Below are 15,406 nucleotides of genomic sequence, written 5' to 3'. Positions count from 1 at the left end.
GCTTTAGGGCCTGGTTGTCTGCCTCTTGGCTTTAGGGCCTGGTTGTCTGCCTCTTGGCTTTAGGGCCTGGTTGTCTGCCTCTTGGCTTTAGGGCCTGGTTGTCTGCCTCTTGGCTTTAGGGCTTGGTTGTCTGCCTCTTGGCTTTAGGGCCTGGTTGCCTGCCTCTTGGCTTTAGGGCCTGGTTGTCTGCCTCTTGGCTTTAGGGCCTGGTTGTCTGCCTCTTGGCTTTAGGGCCTGGTTGTCTGCCTCTTGGCTTTCATGCCTGAACATCTCTGTTATGTTGGTTTTTCTGATTACTGATGCCTGTTTGGCTAATGGTCTTTCCATATATGCCTGCTTGGTGGAAGGTCTTGGTTGGCTGCCTTTTGAGGCTGAGTGGGATGAATGCCTGTTGCGTCTATACTTGTTTGACTTGCACCTACAGCATCTGACTGGTCGGCTGAATGCCTGTAGCTTTTATGCCTGTCAGCTAAATGCCTGTAGAGTCTATGCCTCTGCCTTTCTAGCTGCCTTTTGAGCCTGTGCCTTTCTGGCTGCCTTTTGAGCCTGTGCCTGTCTGGCTGCCTTTTGAGCCTGAGCCTGTGCCTGTCTGGCTGCCTTTTGAGCCTGTGCCTGTCTGCAGGGCCGCTCTTGGGCCTGTGCCTGTCTGTCTGCCTGCAGGGCCGCCTTTGGGCCTGTGCCTGTCTGTCTGCCTGCAGGGCCGCCTTTGGGCCTGTGCCTGTCTGTCTGCAGGGCCGCCTTTGGGCCTGTGCCTGTCTGTCTGCAGGGCCGCCTTTGGGCCTGTGCCTGTCTGTCTGCAGGGCCGCCTGCAGGGCCTGTGCCTGTCTGTCTGCAGGGCCGCCTTTGGGCCTGTGCCTGTCTGTCTGCAGGGCCGCCTTTGGGCCTGTGCCTGTCTGTCTGCAGGGCCACCTTTGGGCCTGTGCCTGTCTGCAGGGCCTCCTGTCTGGATGAATGAACTTGGCTCGGAGTGAGTATCTATGTGTCCAGAGGTGCCTGGGGTGCTGCCAAGTCTTTGTGGCGGTCTATCTTGGTGGCTATGCATGCATGCAGGGTGAACTAGTTCTGTGCCTATGTTGGTTGTCAAATTGTAGTCTAATAGTCTACAATAGGCATAGCACTCCAACAAAGCCCTATAATACTCCTGATGAGGAGTGAGAAAATGGGCTGGACCATATTGCTTCAATGGCCTACAGTATGTATGGCGTATCAACAGAGCCCTATATGGCGTATCAACAGAGCCCTATATGGCTCCTGGTGGGGAGTAATAAGATCGACTGGAACATTTAGTCTGGATGGCCTACAGGAGGTATGGCGCACCAGCAAACTCTATAAATACGTGCCGCGGATCTAAAATTCGAAAACTGAAGGGTCCAATGTGCTCTTGGGACCTCTGGCGGCAGACCCGTGAGCTTCCCCGGGGGATGGAGGCCACGGTAGTTTTCCATCATGGATACCAGATTGCGAGGAAGGAGATTTGACGTCTAAAGTTCTTCTGGTAGATGTAACACAAGGCCTCCAGTGGATCTTGGATCAAAGCATCTGTCTCGCAATATATTCTGCACCAAAGGAATTTGTGTTCAGCAATCCTCTTCAGTTGGTCATTCCTTGTCAAGATAAGTACTTCTCTAAGATGTTTTGTTAAAATCTGTTACGATTATTTTGATAAACACTTGATGAGAAACCAATTTGAGATTTCTTTTATAAGATTATGCTAGATTTAAGGATAATGTCCGGTATTAAAAATTCCTAGATTGTTATTGATCCGACCCCTTTTTTCTTTAGGTTCGGACCTCTAGTTAGCTTTTAGATTCCCTATACTTCCATTTGGGTATCCTTACCTTTCATTACATTTCAAGCACTTCTGATAAGCCCAGGAATCTAAAGGAATAAGTTGCCACTGTCCGGACTTTTCAGAGATGCCTTACACGTTACCCAGGGGTAACACAGGATTGGAGAAGTCCTCTGCGCTTTTGTTTTCTTTTTGGCACAAATAAGGGTAAGGCGGCCTCGAAGAGTTCACTAGCCAGATAGCTTAGGTCATATTTTTCTCTGGCTTACATCTCTTCTGGAATCACAGCTAAGACAGTAGCCCGTCAGAGGGTCAGTATGCCAAGGCAGTATAAAATCAAGTATGAAGTATTCACAGAGTACCACCCTGATTAAAACGTAGCCTTTATTCAAAGCACTAAAATTACCCAACACAAAATATGCAAAGTAAAAAATAAATATTAAATCAAAAGAAAGGCTGTGTAAACTCAGCAGTCATTCGTATTCCACAATACGGGATAGGACAGATTCTAGGCAGGATGGTGATAGTCTGATGGGGGACCTTTCCCTGATTCTCACCCTATGCTATCGATCCCTGCCTATAGAATGGCCCTGAAAACAGATATGCAAGGCACCTAAATAAGGTGCCCTAAGGTGGGTCTATTAGATGCCCTACTATAGATATGAAAAATAATATACGCTGAGTAAACAAAAGAAGCAAAAAAAATAAATGCTAAGTACATCAAAATAGATGCAGAGTACATCAGAGTAAAAAAGTGCTGAATACATCAAGTTGAGTCATTTGCTCAATACATAACGATGAATAGATGCTCAGTACAATTTCTGCAATATCGAATTGTATCCTGATTAAACACAAAAAATCTTCAGTTTTCAAAGGTCATCGCAATTAATTTATAGGTCCCTTTATCTCAACGCGTTTCCCCCAGTGTGTAAAGTGGGCTCATCAGGGGACATAGATGCAATATTTAGATAGGCATCAGAGGTATTATTTCACGAAAGACCCAACTTGGTGTCCAACAATTTTTTGTAACACCAGTTGATTATAAGTAAAAGATAGATGTTGATATTCATTCAGCAAAGGCAATAGTGAGAAGGTACAGAAACCTTTTCTACTTGCGCAGTCTACCTCTTGGGAGGGGAGGGCTAATGTTTCTATTGTGCAAACCTGTTGGGCTGCCACGGGGTCTTCTCCTTCTGCCTTTCCATCACTATTGACTCCAGCTAAATTCTGCCTCTGTTCTTCTGTCGTTAAGCAGTTCTGCAAGTGGTGGTTTCCCCTGTAAGGAAGGGGTATTCTTCTCTGTAATTCCTCTCTGTGGTGCTGTCATGGGGGAAGGGAAAAATGATGATTACACTTACCAGTAATCGGATTTTCCAGACCCCACGACAGCACCCTTCCTTATTCCCTCCCTGTTGTTTCTGGTTTGTTGACTTGAGTTGCACAGGGTGTGAAAAAATAAATATATATATATATATATATATTCAACGAATGAAGAGGCAGCACTTCCAGTTTTTGGTGATAGGGTGACGACCCCAAACTTTATTCCCAGCTGGGAATAAAGTTTGGGGTCGTCACCCTATCACCAAAAACGGGAAGTGCTGCCTCTTCATTCGTTGAATATATATCTTGGAGGAGAAGCCTGCCTCTGTGAGGATTTTTTGCACCCAGTGCACAACTTCTGACTGTGCTGCTGCAACATTTGTGGTATTATATATATATATATATATATATATATATATATATACACGTACATACATAATTAGATAAACTAACCCAGGTTGGAATCCATCTCATGCTCTGAGGTTGGAGACAGGCTCCATCTTTTTATTCTGCAGGTTTTCTGTCCCTGGGGGCGGATCCTCTCTCTGTGGTTCTGTCGTGGGATCTGGAAAATCCGATTAACGGTAAGTGTAATGATCATTTTCCACACTATAAAAGGCACTTTTTTTCCACCAAAAGTGGGCGAAAAATGTCAGCGTGTTTTATAATGGGAATACTATTGAGTGCTTCCATTGTGGAAGTGCTTATTAATACAGTAGGACTGGTGAATATAGCAGGTTCTGGCTTTTACTCACCACTCCCTGGTCTTCTCCGGCCACCGTGCTGTGCTGTCCTTATAGCGTTCAGTGTCAGGAAGAAGCAGGCATTAGTGAGCACTATGACTTGACTCTGATACGTCTGATCACAGTGCAGTGTTGCAGAAAAAATGCGTTGGATCTCTCGAGTGGTGGTGCATCTGGAGCAGGAGAGCTAAGTTATTATTATTTTTATTTTTTTGTTTGATCTGATGAAGATTAAGGGCCTGATCTGAGGTCTGATGAAGATTGGGGGTCTGATCTGAGGTCTGATGAAAAATATATATTTTTTATTTTCTCCTCGAAAACCTAGATGCATCCTGTGGTTCGGGAAATACGGTACTTGATCTATGCGTTTTCAGATGTGGAAATATCTATGATGTTTGTTTATTTTTTTATTTGGGTGTGGATTAAATGTGGGTGTACAAATGGGTGATTTTAATGTAATTCTGTTGCATTTTTTTATATTTTCAAAAAGTTTTTCCACTCAATTAATATTTTTTTCCAAATACTTTCAATATTTTGTATGGAACATTAAATGTTGCCGTTAGAAAGGTACCACTTGTCCCGCAAAAAACAAGCCCTCAAATGGCTATGTATGTGACCTGAAAAGTAAGAAAATTATGGTTCTTGGAAGGCAGGGAGGAAAAACAAAATGAAATTAGTTTAGTGCCAAGGGATTCATGGGGATCTAACTCCCAGGAACCCTGTACAAGGGGTGCCTTGCGGCTTAGCCGTGTACTGCAGCTCAGTGCTTTCAGGTGAACTGGGCTGAACCGCAGTACCAGGGACAGTAACACATGTATAAATGTCATTGTACCTCCAGAGAACACCCAGGCAGAGATTTTATTTCTTTTTTTGTGTCTTCCACATACTGAAAATCCTGAAACACTTGGTCAATATTTTGTGACTGTGTTAGAATCTACATGAAACAACTGATTAATTTCTGTTTTCTTTTGTCAAGGAGCGGTGGGGAAAAAGATGAGAATAATGAAAGTAAGCCAGAAAGTCATCAAGAGGTACGAAACAAGCTCATGTCATTTTTCTTTGTTTTTATTTATTGGTTCCTCCAGCCAGACAAGGCAACAGTGTTAACCACAATCAGACATGTAGATTTGATGGGGGAAAAAAAACTTTGTAAAAATAAAAAAGCCGTCCTTTATTTGCTTTTGTTCACCAGGCCAAAAAATCTCCCAGTGTAAGCAATGTGGAGCAGGTAGATGAGGAGAGTAATCCAGGTGAGTATATAACAGACTTGACGTGGAATGTCAGGGAGATAGATCATTTTTTTTATATATGGCCTTACTGCTGCTGCTAATATTTTCCATGTTCTCTGAAGCCCAGGATAGCCCTGAGTCAGACAGATTGTTATGGCCTGTTGCATCCTCACTGACAGCGAGACTTCGTAGACTCATTACTGTGTATCAGCGGTGCAATCGCAGGGAGTTGTCACGACCAGAGATCTTAGCTCCCGCCAGCCACAGTTTTTGGCTTCAGGAAGAAATGGTCAGGAGAGCGGAGATGGATCCTATTATGAAAGAAATGCAGAAGAGGTATGCTATGTGTATTCGTAGCTGTGTATTGGCTCCTGTTCCGTATAGTTAATATTCTAAGCATGTTATAGATAGTGAATCCTCTGCCAGTTCCTTTTAAAGGGGTTGTTCCATCATAGACACTGAGGGCATATCGCTAGGATATGCCCCCATTGTCTCATAGGTGCGGGTCCCACCTCTGGGACCCGCACCTACGCCGAGAATGGGCTGTAGAGAGCAGTGGCTGAAGGAGGCCAGGTTTCCTGGGTTATGGCCACCGCCAAGTGCTCTCCCCATATAAATGAATGGGAGCGCACTCCGCTTGCGCGGCCACCACTTCCATTCATTTCTATAGGGCCGAAGGAAATAGCCGAGTCAGCGCTCGGCTATTTTCAGCGGCCCCATAGAAATAAATGGAGGGCAGCTGCACATGAGAAGTGCGCCCTCCACCACCTTTCCCCAACCCATTCTCAGTGTAGGTGCGGGTCCCAGATGTATAACCCTCACCTATCGGACAATGGGGGCATATCCTAGCGATAAGACCCCATTGTCTATGATGGGCAAACCCTTTTAAGGAGGATCTGTCACCTCCTGACGTGTTTTATTTTTTAACATAAAATAACAATTCTGGAGCATATTTTTACTGTGTTGTTCTGCTGCAATTACTCCTGGAAATAAATGACATCTGGGTGTTCTAGTTCCTTCCCTCCCTTATGAATGGGTAGTGTCCGTGCAAAATCTGATACTGTTCATTCTCTGTAGAATGTGTTGGCACACATTCTAATGACAAGGAGAATGGTGCAGTCCAGTTGTCAATTTATTAATTTATTTCCAGAAGAAATAACAGAGGTCCGTTTTAACACGTATAGAAGCTCCATAAACTGAGACTTTCACAGATTGCTAAAATGAGGGGAGCTGTGTACTCCTTTGTATCTGTGCAGCTATCAAAGTTGAGTGGTGTTTGGATTCCTAGAAAGTCCATATGAATGAAGCCATGCATCACCCACTCTGTTCTGAGGAGAGCCAAACAGAAACAATGGGCACAATGCTTAGAGTTTGTTTCCCCCTTGTTTTAGCGATCAGTAGGGGTCTCAACACATCATCAAAACTATTTTAATGTCTCTTGCAAGTTTGATAAAATGATAGGTACACTTTTTAAGTAAAGCTGTCTAATGGATTAGTGAAACATTACAAGCTTTTTACTTCAAAGGTGGACCAGAAGAGAACAAGCTGACTTCTATCGGACAGTGTCCTCCTTTGGAGTCATATATGATCCAGACAAGAAGTGCTTCAATTGGTCGCAGTTTAGAGCATTGTCCCGTCTTGATAAGAAGACAGATGAGAGCCTAGAAAAATATTTCCATAGCTTTGTAGCCATGTGCAGAAATGTCTGTCGCCTCCCACTCAGAAAGGATGATGGTAAGATCTACTTGTCCTTTTTGTTCGAAAGAATTTTTCTGGTGTCCAGACAAGTTTCATGAATAGAAATCCACTGTCCTGACCTTGTGTTATTATTATTTTTTCTTATGCCCAGGTTCAGCTGATCCCTCTCTCTTTCTGGACCCAATAACAGAAGAACGTGCAGCAAGAACCTTGTATCGTATAGAACTTCTGAGAAAGGTCCGAGAGCAAGTATTGAGGCATCCACAGCTTAATGAACGTCTTAAGCTGTGTAGGCCTAGTCTGTATCTTCCTGTATGGTGGGAATGTGGCAAGCACGATAGAGACCTTTTAATTGGTACAGCCAAACATGGACTAAGCCGTACAGATTACTATATCATGAATGATCCTCAGCTTTCCTTCTTGGATGCGTACAGAAATTATTCTCAGCATAAGAGAAATGGTGATGAGAACATGTGTTGCCATTACCAAATGGCTTCCAAAGTATATGAACCTTCTGCTGGTCACCTAGAAAGGACAAACGAGTCTGAAAAGACAGACGCCAAGACTGAAATTAAGTCTGAAGCTGTGGATGAGCCAATTGAAACTCGAATGTGTAGCCCTCAGGATCCTTCATGTGAAAATCTAATTTCCCAAGGGGGCGAGATCATGTCCAACAGCCAAGATGAGTGTTCTCTACCCGATTCACTCATGTGCATGATGTATGATGAGAAAACATGTAACAGCTCACTTCTGCAAGCAAGCACCTGTGAACAAACCTCTATCACTTCAAGCTTCTTGGGCATGGAAAAAAGTGAACCAACCGACTACTCGCTGAGTAAAACCAAAGAAGGAAATTTAACTCAAGAAGAGGAGCCGGTATCTAGAGACTGCTTTTTAGGAAGCAATGGTCAGGAATGTGATCCTTTAGAAGGACAAGATAGGTTAGGCAAACCATTTAACAGCAATGATAGTCATCTTAGTTTAGCTACAGAGGATGAAGAGCAACCACATACCCAAAACATTGGAGAAAAAGACTTGAAGACTTTAAATGATAATCATTTTCTTGATCAAACTGCTGAGCAATCCTTAGGTCTAGAACTTGAATTTCTAGATAAATCTTATGAAGAACCTTCGGGTCTGAGCACTGAAGAAAAAAGCTGTGATATCATTGGGGAGAGCCCTCAAAGCCCAATATGCAATCTTCCAGTGGAGGAAAAAGAGGAGTGGGGGGCTGAACTCCAAGAAATTAAGGATGACCCAATTGTAAAATGGCAGAAGGAGTTAGACGACATGAAGGAACTTCCATTAGAAGAATGTGTTGATGAGCACAAGGTGAAAGATTTGAGATTACAAAATGATGTCTTAAAGCCTGAGTTAAGTTGCTCTGCTCAAGTCCTAGATGATAAAGACTCCATGGAGTCTAAACACAAGACTGGAGAAATGCTTTCTGGCCTCTTAAAGCAAAATGCTGAGGATCTGAAAGTCAAAGACTCTGAGGAAGAACCATTAGACTGCTCCAAATCTCTTTCTGATGGAAATGTGAAATTGGAGGTCTGTGAAATTAAGAAGGAGAATATTGAGGAGGAATGTGGTTGTAAGAGTAAGTTCTGTATGACTCTGTTCTCTTACTTTCTTTATCTTGCATTTTATACTCTGTATATACCGACATGCATGCACTTTGTTGTTGCATGTAAAATCATAGATTTTGTATGGTATGGTAAAGTCAGGTCCGTTTTCTTCCTTCCATATACAAATTCATTTTTATTTCAGCTCATATTTTTTATATTATACCTGGATACTGTTGCCTTTATTTAGCATTATGTGATTCTTATCTTTGTGCAGTGTACAGAACACAGACAGTGGGGGAAATTTATCAAGACTGGCATTCCTATACACCATTGATCCCCTATGTGGTGGAATGAGATGCACCTAATTTATTAAGAGGCAGATGCCTCTTAATAAATTAGGCACATCTCTAACACTCCATGCATAAGACGCTCAGGCTGCCATAGTCTTGAGCTATAACTTACATGGTGTAAATTAATGCCAAACCTCCCCCTATTCTGCCGGACCTGCAAAGGGAAGATGACTTACCTGCATCCCGGTGTCGGCTCTATGCTCCTTCTACTGCAGGCTTTTGGTCCTCTGCTGGGCTCCGCAGTCATCATCTGGTTGTACATCCCCATAGCCAATCATAGGCTGCAACGGTGTCAGGCTCCCCTTGTGTCATTTGACCATTTGACATGACACGGATCATCACAGGCCAGCAGGAGAAGTAGCACTAGGAAGGAAAAAAACCTCATTCTTGCACAACTACTTTTAGGCATAATATTATAGTATTGCTAGTCTCCTTTGGGTTAGGACTACATAATAATAGTTCATAGTAATAGCAGCAATTCTGCTGTATCATGGGGAGGTGTTATAGCAGTAGTAATAGTTTTTTCTTGTCCTCTGATACCATGAAGCATTGATATGGCTCCAGTGTTTCATGGTGTTGAAGCCCTATTGCAGGCATGGCCAACCTGCGGCTCTCCAGCTGTTGTAAAACTACAACTCCCACCATGCCCTGCTGTAGGCTGATAGCTGTAGACTGTCCGGGCATGATGGGAGTTGTAGTTTTGCAACAGCTGGAGAGCCTCAGGTTGGCCATCCCTGCCCTATTGCATTACTGTTAGATGATCATCAAGCTCTAGGCTTGGTGATAGTCAATTATTTTTCCAACAAACTTTGCACAGTACAAGTGAAAGTGAAAAAATGTTGTAAAATATCTTGTTAGAAAACAGTGCCTCTTTCTCCACTTCTGAGCCACTTTCATCACCCTTGCCCTCCTGAACTGATCATTCACCTTCAATTCATAGCTAAAATCTGTTTTGAGAGATGTTTAGTTCCCAGTGCTGAATTTACAGCTACACTGTACATTGCAGCGGTATAATATCATCCATGCTGCTGTTGCCACTGTGTATGTGAGAAGTAGCGTTAGGGGAGCAGGATCTCCTGTTCTCTGTGTGTGCTGTGTATAGGAGACATTATAGCAGCTAGCATTCTCTCACTAGCCCATGGAATTATACCATTAGAGATGGAGCCTGCAGAGGGGAAACTGATAAGAATACATATAGTGTTAAGCCTCAAGTTATTATGTAATGTCACCTACTGTAAAACAGATACTCAGAACTTTTTTTCTGGGAATCCTGCCCTCTCTTACAAATATGTGCAGTATTAAGAAACTATGTGAAAAATGCATTTGCTTGCACAAGCACTGTTTGATTATGATTTTGTTGGAATATATTTGTATGCTTCATCAATCCTCTATACTAAGTGACACCTATAACTCTTCATGGAAATGTGCCTGTCACCTTCCAGCAACAGGGCGTGTTTTATTATGCTGGGCGGTGCTCCTGCCCATGAGGTGGCTGTAGCAGTGTCACGATTGACAATGTCATCATTCAAGAGATTTAAATGAGTGGCACGTTGAAAGTGCGGTTGTCTCCCAGACAGTTGGTTAGATATCTGGCCCTGAGTTACATCTTGATTAGATTCGGGAGAGAGGAAATTGCTATACTATTTGCTTTTTCAGTTTTTGACTTTGGTTTGTTTCACTTCAGAGGTAAGTAATAGTGTCTTATCATGTCTTATCCTGGCGGAGCACTGTACTTGTGTGTTCAACTTTTTTCACTGCATGCGCACCTATTTTTTTAACAGTTTTTGTACAGTGGTCACTGAGGCTCTTCACTAAGGCTGTGTTAATATCTGCATTGGAGGCTTCTTCAAAAATACCAGGAACAATAGTCCAACATGCTGCCCTATGTTTCCCGGAACAGTGACGCTAATCCATAGGATTCATCGGGCAACAGTGTCCACCATGTAATGGATATTTCACTACCGTCCTTTCCATTTTTCTGTTTCTATGATAAAGCAGAAGAACGGAACTGCAGATGTGAACCCCTTACCTTGTGTTGTCAGTGTGTTCCATCATTCTGCATGCACTACATTGGTGTGTGTTCATGCCTGAGCAAGTGTTTCCACTGAGCCCCTGGCCTGGGAATTTTCTCTCTTCTTCTCTTTTCCTTTGACCTGTCAGAAGATTCCACACATTATGGCAGAACGTGGATATGGAAGTCTGAACCCACAGGTCAGAGAGCTTAATTTGCTAGACCCAAGTAAAGTCTTGCATCATAAATATGGCAACATGTCACTTACCTATGAATTTAGGAAATCACTATTTCATATCTCTCTTCTTGGTCCTCCTGAGTGTTTACTTTATATATTTATAATCTTATGTTTCCTTTTTATACATCTTAAAGGGACACTGTCACCTTGATTTCACTTACTGATCTTTTAACATCACCACATTAGTCTCCACGATTTACATTAAAATATACTAGTATTACTGCCCTGTGTATTCTAATTTGTCTATAAAATCGCTTTTATTAATATGCTAATTACGGTACCTCAATAAGGAGCCCGAGGGGCTGTCCCTCCGGCTGTTGGAGCCCAGGCGCGCCCATTATCTTGGAGCTCAGCACCTCCCCACTGCTAATTTATTAACTGCTCATCGCCGACGTAATGTTTTTGTTGCGCCCGAAGTCTTGTGCATGCGCTGTGGATACTCATGTCAGCCCCCACGCAGTGTCCTGGCATCAGCCTCCCAGACCGAAGTGCGCATGCGCCAGCTTCGCTCGACCCGGAAATGCACGAGATTTCGGGTGCAACAAACACATTACGTCGACAATGAGCAGTGAATAAATTTACAGTGGGGTGGTGCTGGGCTCCAAGATAATGGGTGCCGCTTATTGAGGTAATTAGCATATTAATAAAAGCGATTTTATAGACAAATTTCAAGACACAGGGCAGTAATAATAGTATATTTTAATATATATCGTGGAGACTGATGTGGTGATGTTAATAACTCAGTAAGTGAAATCCAGGTGACAGTGTCCCTTTAAGTAAAGTGATTAACCACCTCAGCCCCCAGTGCTTAAACACCCTGAAAGACCAGGCCACTTTTTACACTTCTGCACTACACTACTTTCACCGTTTATTGATCGGTCATGCAACTTACCACCCAAATGAATTTTACCTCCTTTTCTTCTCACTAATAGAGCTTTCATTTGGTGGTATTTCATTGCTGCTGACATTTTTACTTTTTTTGTTATTAATCGAAATTTAACGATTTATTTGCAAAAAAATGACATTTTTCACTTTCAGTTGTAAAATTTTGCAAAAAAAAAACGAGATCCATATATAAATTTTGCTCTAAATTTATTGTTCTACATGTCTTTGATAAAAAAAAAATGTTTGGGTAAAAAAAAAATGGTTTGGGTAAAAGTTATAGCGTTTACAAACTATGGTACAAAAATGTGAATTTCCGCTTTTTGAAGCAGCTCTGACTTTCTGAGCACCTGTCATGTTTCCTGAGGTTCTACAATGCCCAGACAGTACAAACACCCCACAAATGACCCCATTTCGGAAAGTACACGCCCTAAGGTATTCGCTGATGGGCATAGTGAGTTCATAGAACTTTTTATTTTTTGTCACAAGTTAGCGGAAAATGATGATTTTTTTTTTTTTTTTTCTTACAAAGTCTCATATTCCACTAACTTGTGACAAAAAATAAAAAGTTCTATGAACTCACTATGCCCATCACGAAATACCTTGGGGTCTCTTCTTTCCAAAATGGGGTCACTTGTGGGGTAGTTATACTGCCCTGGCATTCTAGGGGCCCAAATGTGTGGTAAGGAGTTTGAAATCAAATTCTGTAAAAAATGACCAGTGAAATCCGAAAGGTGCTCTTTGGAATATGGGCCCCTTTGCCCACCTAGGCTGCAAAAAAGTGTCACACATCTGGTATCTCTGTATTCAGGAGAAGTTGAGGAATGTGTTTTGGGGTGTCTTTTTACATATACCCATGCTGGGTGAGATAAATATCTTGGTCAAATGCCAACTTTGTATAAAAAAAATGGGAAAAGTTGTCTTTTGCCAAGATATTTCTCTCACCCAGCATGGGTATATGTAAAATGACACCCCAAAACACATTCCTCAACTTCTCCTGAATACAGAGATACCAGATGTGTGACACTTTTTTGCAGCCTAGGTGGGCAAAGGGGCCCATATTCCAAAGAGCACCTTTCGGATTTCACTGGTCATTTTTTACAGAATTTGATTTCAAACTCCTTACCACACATTTGGGCCCCTAGAATGCCAGGGCAGTATAACTACCCCACAAGTGACCCCATTTTGGAAAGAAGACACCCCAAGGTATTCGCTGATGGGCATAGTGAGTTCATGGAAGTTTTTATTTTTTGTCACAAGTTAGTGGAATATGAGACTTTGTAAGAAAAAAATAAATAAAATAAAAAATCATCATTTTCCACTAACTTGTGACAAAAAATAAAAAATTCTAGGAACTCGCCATGCCCCTCACGGAATACCTTGGGGTGTCTTCTTTCCAAAATGGGGTCACTTGTGGGGTAGTTATACTGCCCTGGCATTTTCCAGGGGCCCTAATGTGTGGTAAGTAGGTAAATGACCTGTGAAATCCGAAAGGTGCTCTTTGGAATGTGGGCCCCTTTGCCCACCTAGGCTGCAAGAAAGTGTCACACATCTGGTATCTCCGTACTCGGAAGAAGTTGGGGAATGTGTTTTGGGGTGTCATTTTACATATACCCATGCTGGGTGAGATAAATATCTTGGTCAAATGCCAACTTTGTATAAAAAAATGGGAAAAGTTGTCTTTTGCCAAGATATTTCTCTCACCCAGCATGGGTATATGTAAAATGACACCCCAAAACACATTCCCCAACTTCTCCTGAGTACGGCGATACCAGATGTGTGACACTTTTTTGCAGCCTAAATGCGCAAAGGGGCCCACATTCCTTTTATGAGGGCATTTTTAGACATTTGGATCCCAGACTTCTTTTCACGCTTTAGGGCCCCTAGAATGCCAGGGCAGTATAAATACCCCACATGTGACCCCATTTTGGAAAGAAGACACCCCAAGGTATTCAATGAGGGGCATGGCGAGTTCATAGAAATTTTTTTTTTTGGCACAAGTTAGCGGAAATTGATTTTATTAATTTTTTTCTCACAAAGTCTCCCTTTCCGCTAACTTGGGACAAAAATTTCAATCTTTCATGGACTCAATATGCCCCTCACGGAATACCTGGGGGTGTCTTCTTTCCGAAATGGGGTCATATGTGGGGTATTTATACTGCCCTGGCATTCTAGGGGCCCTAAAGCGTGAGAAGAAGTCTGGAATATAAATGTCTAAAAATTTTTACGCATTTGGATTCCGTGAGGGGTATGGTGAGTTCATGTGAGATTTAATTTTTTGACGCAAGTTAGTGGAATATGAGACTTTGTAAGAAAAAAAAATAATTTCCGCTAACTTGGGCCCAAAAAATGTCTGAATGGAGCCTGACAGGGGGGTGATCAATGACAGGGGGAGTGATCAATGACAGGGGGAGTGATCAATGACAGGGGGAGTGATCAATGACAGGGGGGTGATCAGAGAGTCTATATGGGGTGATCACCAGTCATTGATCACGCCCCTGTAAGGCTCCATTCAGACGTCCGTGTGCGTTTTGCGGATCCGATCCATCTATCAGTGGATCCGTAAAAATCATGCGGACATCTGAATGGAGCTTTACAGGGGGGTGATCAATGACAGGGGGGTAATCAATGACAGGGGGGTGATCAGGGAGTCTATATGGGGTGATCACCACAGTCATTGATCATGCCCCTGTAAGGCTCCATTCAGACGTCCGTGTGCGTTTTGCGGATCCGATCCATCTATCAGTGGATCCGTAAAAATCATGCGGACGTCTGAATGGAGCTTTACAGGGGTGTGATCAATGACAGGGGGGTAATCAATGACAGGGGGGTGATCAGGGAGTCTATATGGGGTGATCAGGGGTGATCAAGGGTGAATAAGGGGTTAATAAGTGACGGGGGGGGGGGTGTAGTGTAGTGTGGTGCTTGGTGCAACATATTACAGAGCTACCTGTGTCCTCTGGTGGTCGATCCAAACAAAGGGGACCACCAGAGGACCAGGTAGCAGGTATATTAGACGCTGTTATCAAAACAGCGTCTAATATACCTGTTAGGGGTTAAAAAAATCACATCTCCAGCCTGCCAGCGAACGATCGCCGCTGGCAGGCTGGAGATCCACTTTCTTACCTTCCGTTCCTGTGAGCGCGCGCGCCTGTGTGCGCGCGTTCACAGGAAATCTCGGCCATCGCGAGAGGACGCGCCGGCGCGTCCACTCGGAATCAATCAACCACCTCCAGGACGCGTCTGTGCGTACAACGGTCCGGAGGTGGTTAAACTCTTCACTAACAATATAAGACTGTTCATGCTTCAGTTCTTCTCCATCAGGTTTCTGTTGCTCTTTGGCAGAAAGAATGGTGTATGGGCTCCCATACACATTAGTGCATTGTTGGCCGAACCCACCAAGAATGGCGGGTTTGGCCAACAGTCCAATATGTATGGGGAACTCCCGACTCCTTCCCGGTAGAAACACTGAAGATTGACAGCAGAAAAAGACCACATGGTCCATCTAGTCTGCCCTTTTATTATTAGTTATCTTAGGATAGACGTGTTTTTCTCACCCATATTCATTGGGTGACACA

At 43.1% G+C, this 15,406-nt stretch overlaps 1 protein-coding gene across 3 annotated transcripts in view; it reads left to right on the top strand.

Annotated features, from left to right (window-relative positions):
- CHD6 (chromodomain helicase DNA binding protein 6) overlaps positions 1-15,406 on the top strand; it is a 188,699-nt gene that overhangs the window by 159,941 nt on the left and 13,352 nt on the right. For all 3 annotated transcript variants that reach the window (XM_040435016.1, XM_040435018.1, XM_040435017.1), the window contains 5 exons: positions 4,829-4,883; positions 5,045-5,102; positions 5,204-5,417; positions 6,607-6,815; positions 6,931-8,379. In XM_040435016.1, the coding sequence (XP_040290950.1) occupies positions 4,829-4,883; positions 5,045-5,102; positions 5,204-5,417; positions 6,607-6,815; positions 6,931-8,379 (1,985 nt within the window). The remainder of the gene's footprint in view (positions 1-4,828; positions 4,884-5,044; positions 5,103-5,203; positions 5,418-6,606; positions 6,816-6,930; positions 8,380-15,406) is intronic.

This window comes from Bufo bufo, chromosome 6 (genome assembly GCF_905171765.1).
Source record: "Bufo bufo chromosome 6, aBufBuf1.1, whole genome shotgun sequence".
NCBI classification, from domain to species: Eukaryota; Metazoa; Chordata; class Amphibia; order Anura; family Bufonidae; genus Bufo; species Bufo bufo.
Note: the sequence above shows the minus strand (reverse complement) of the source record. Positions and strands in the feature narration are given on the sequence as shown.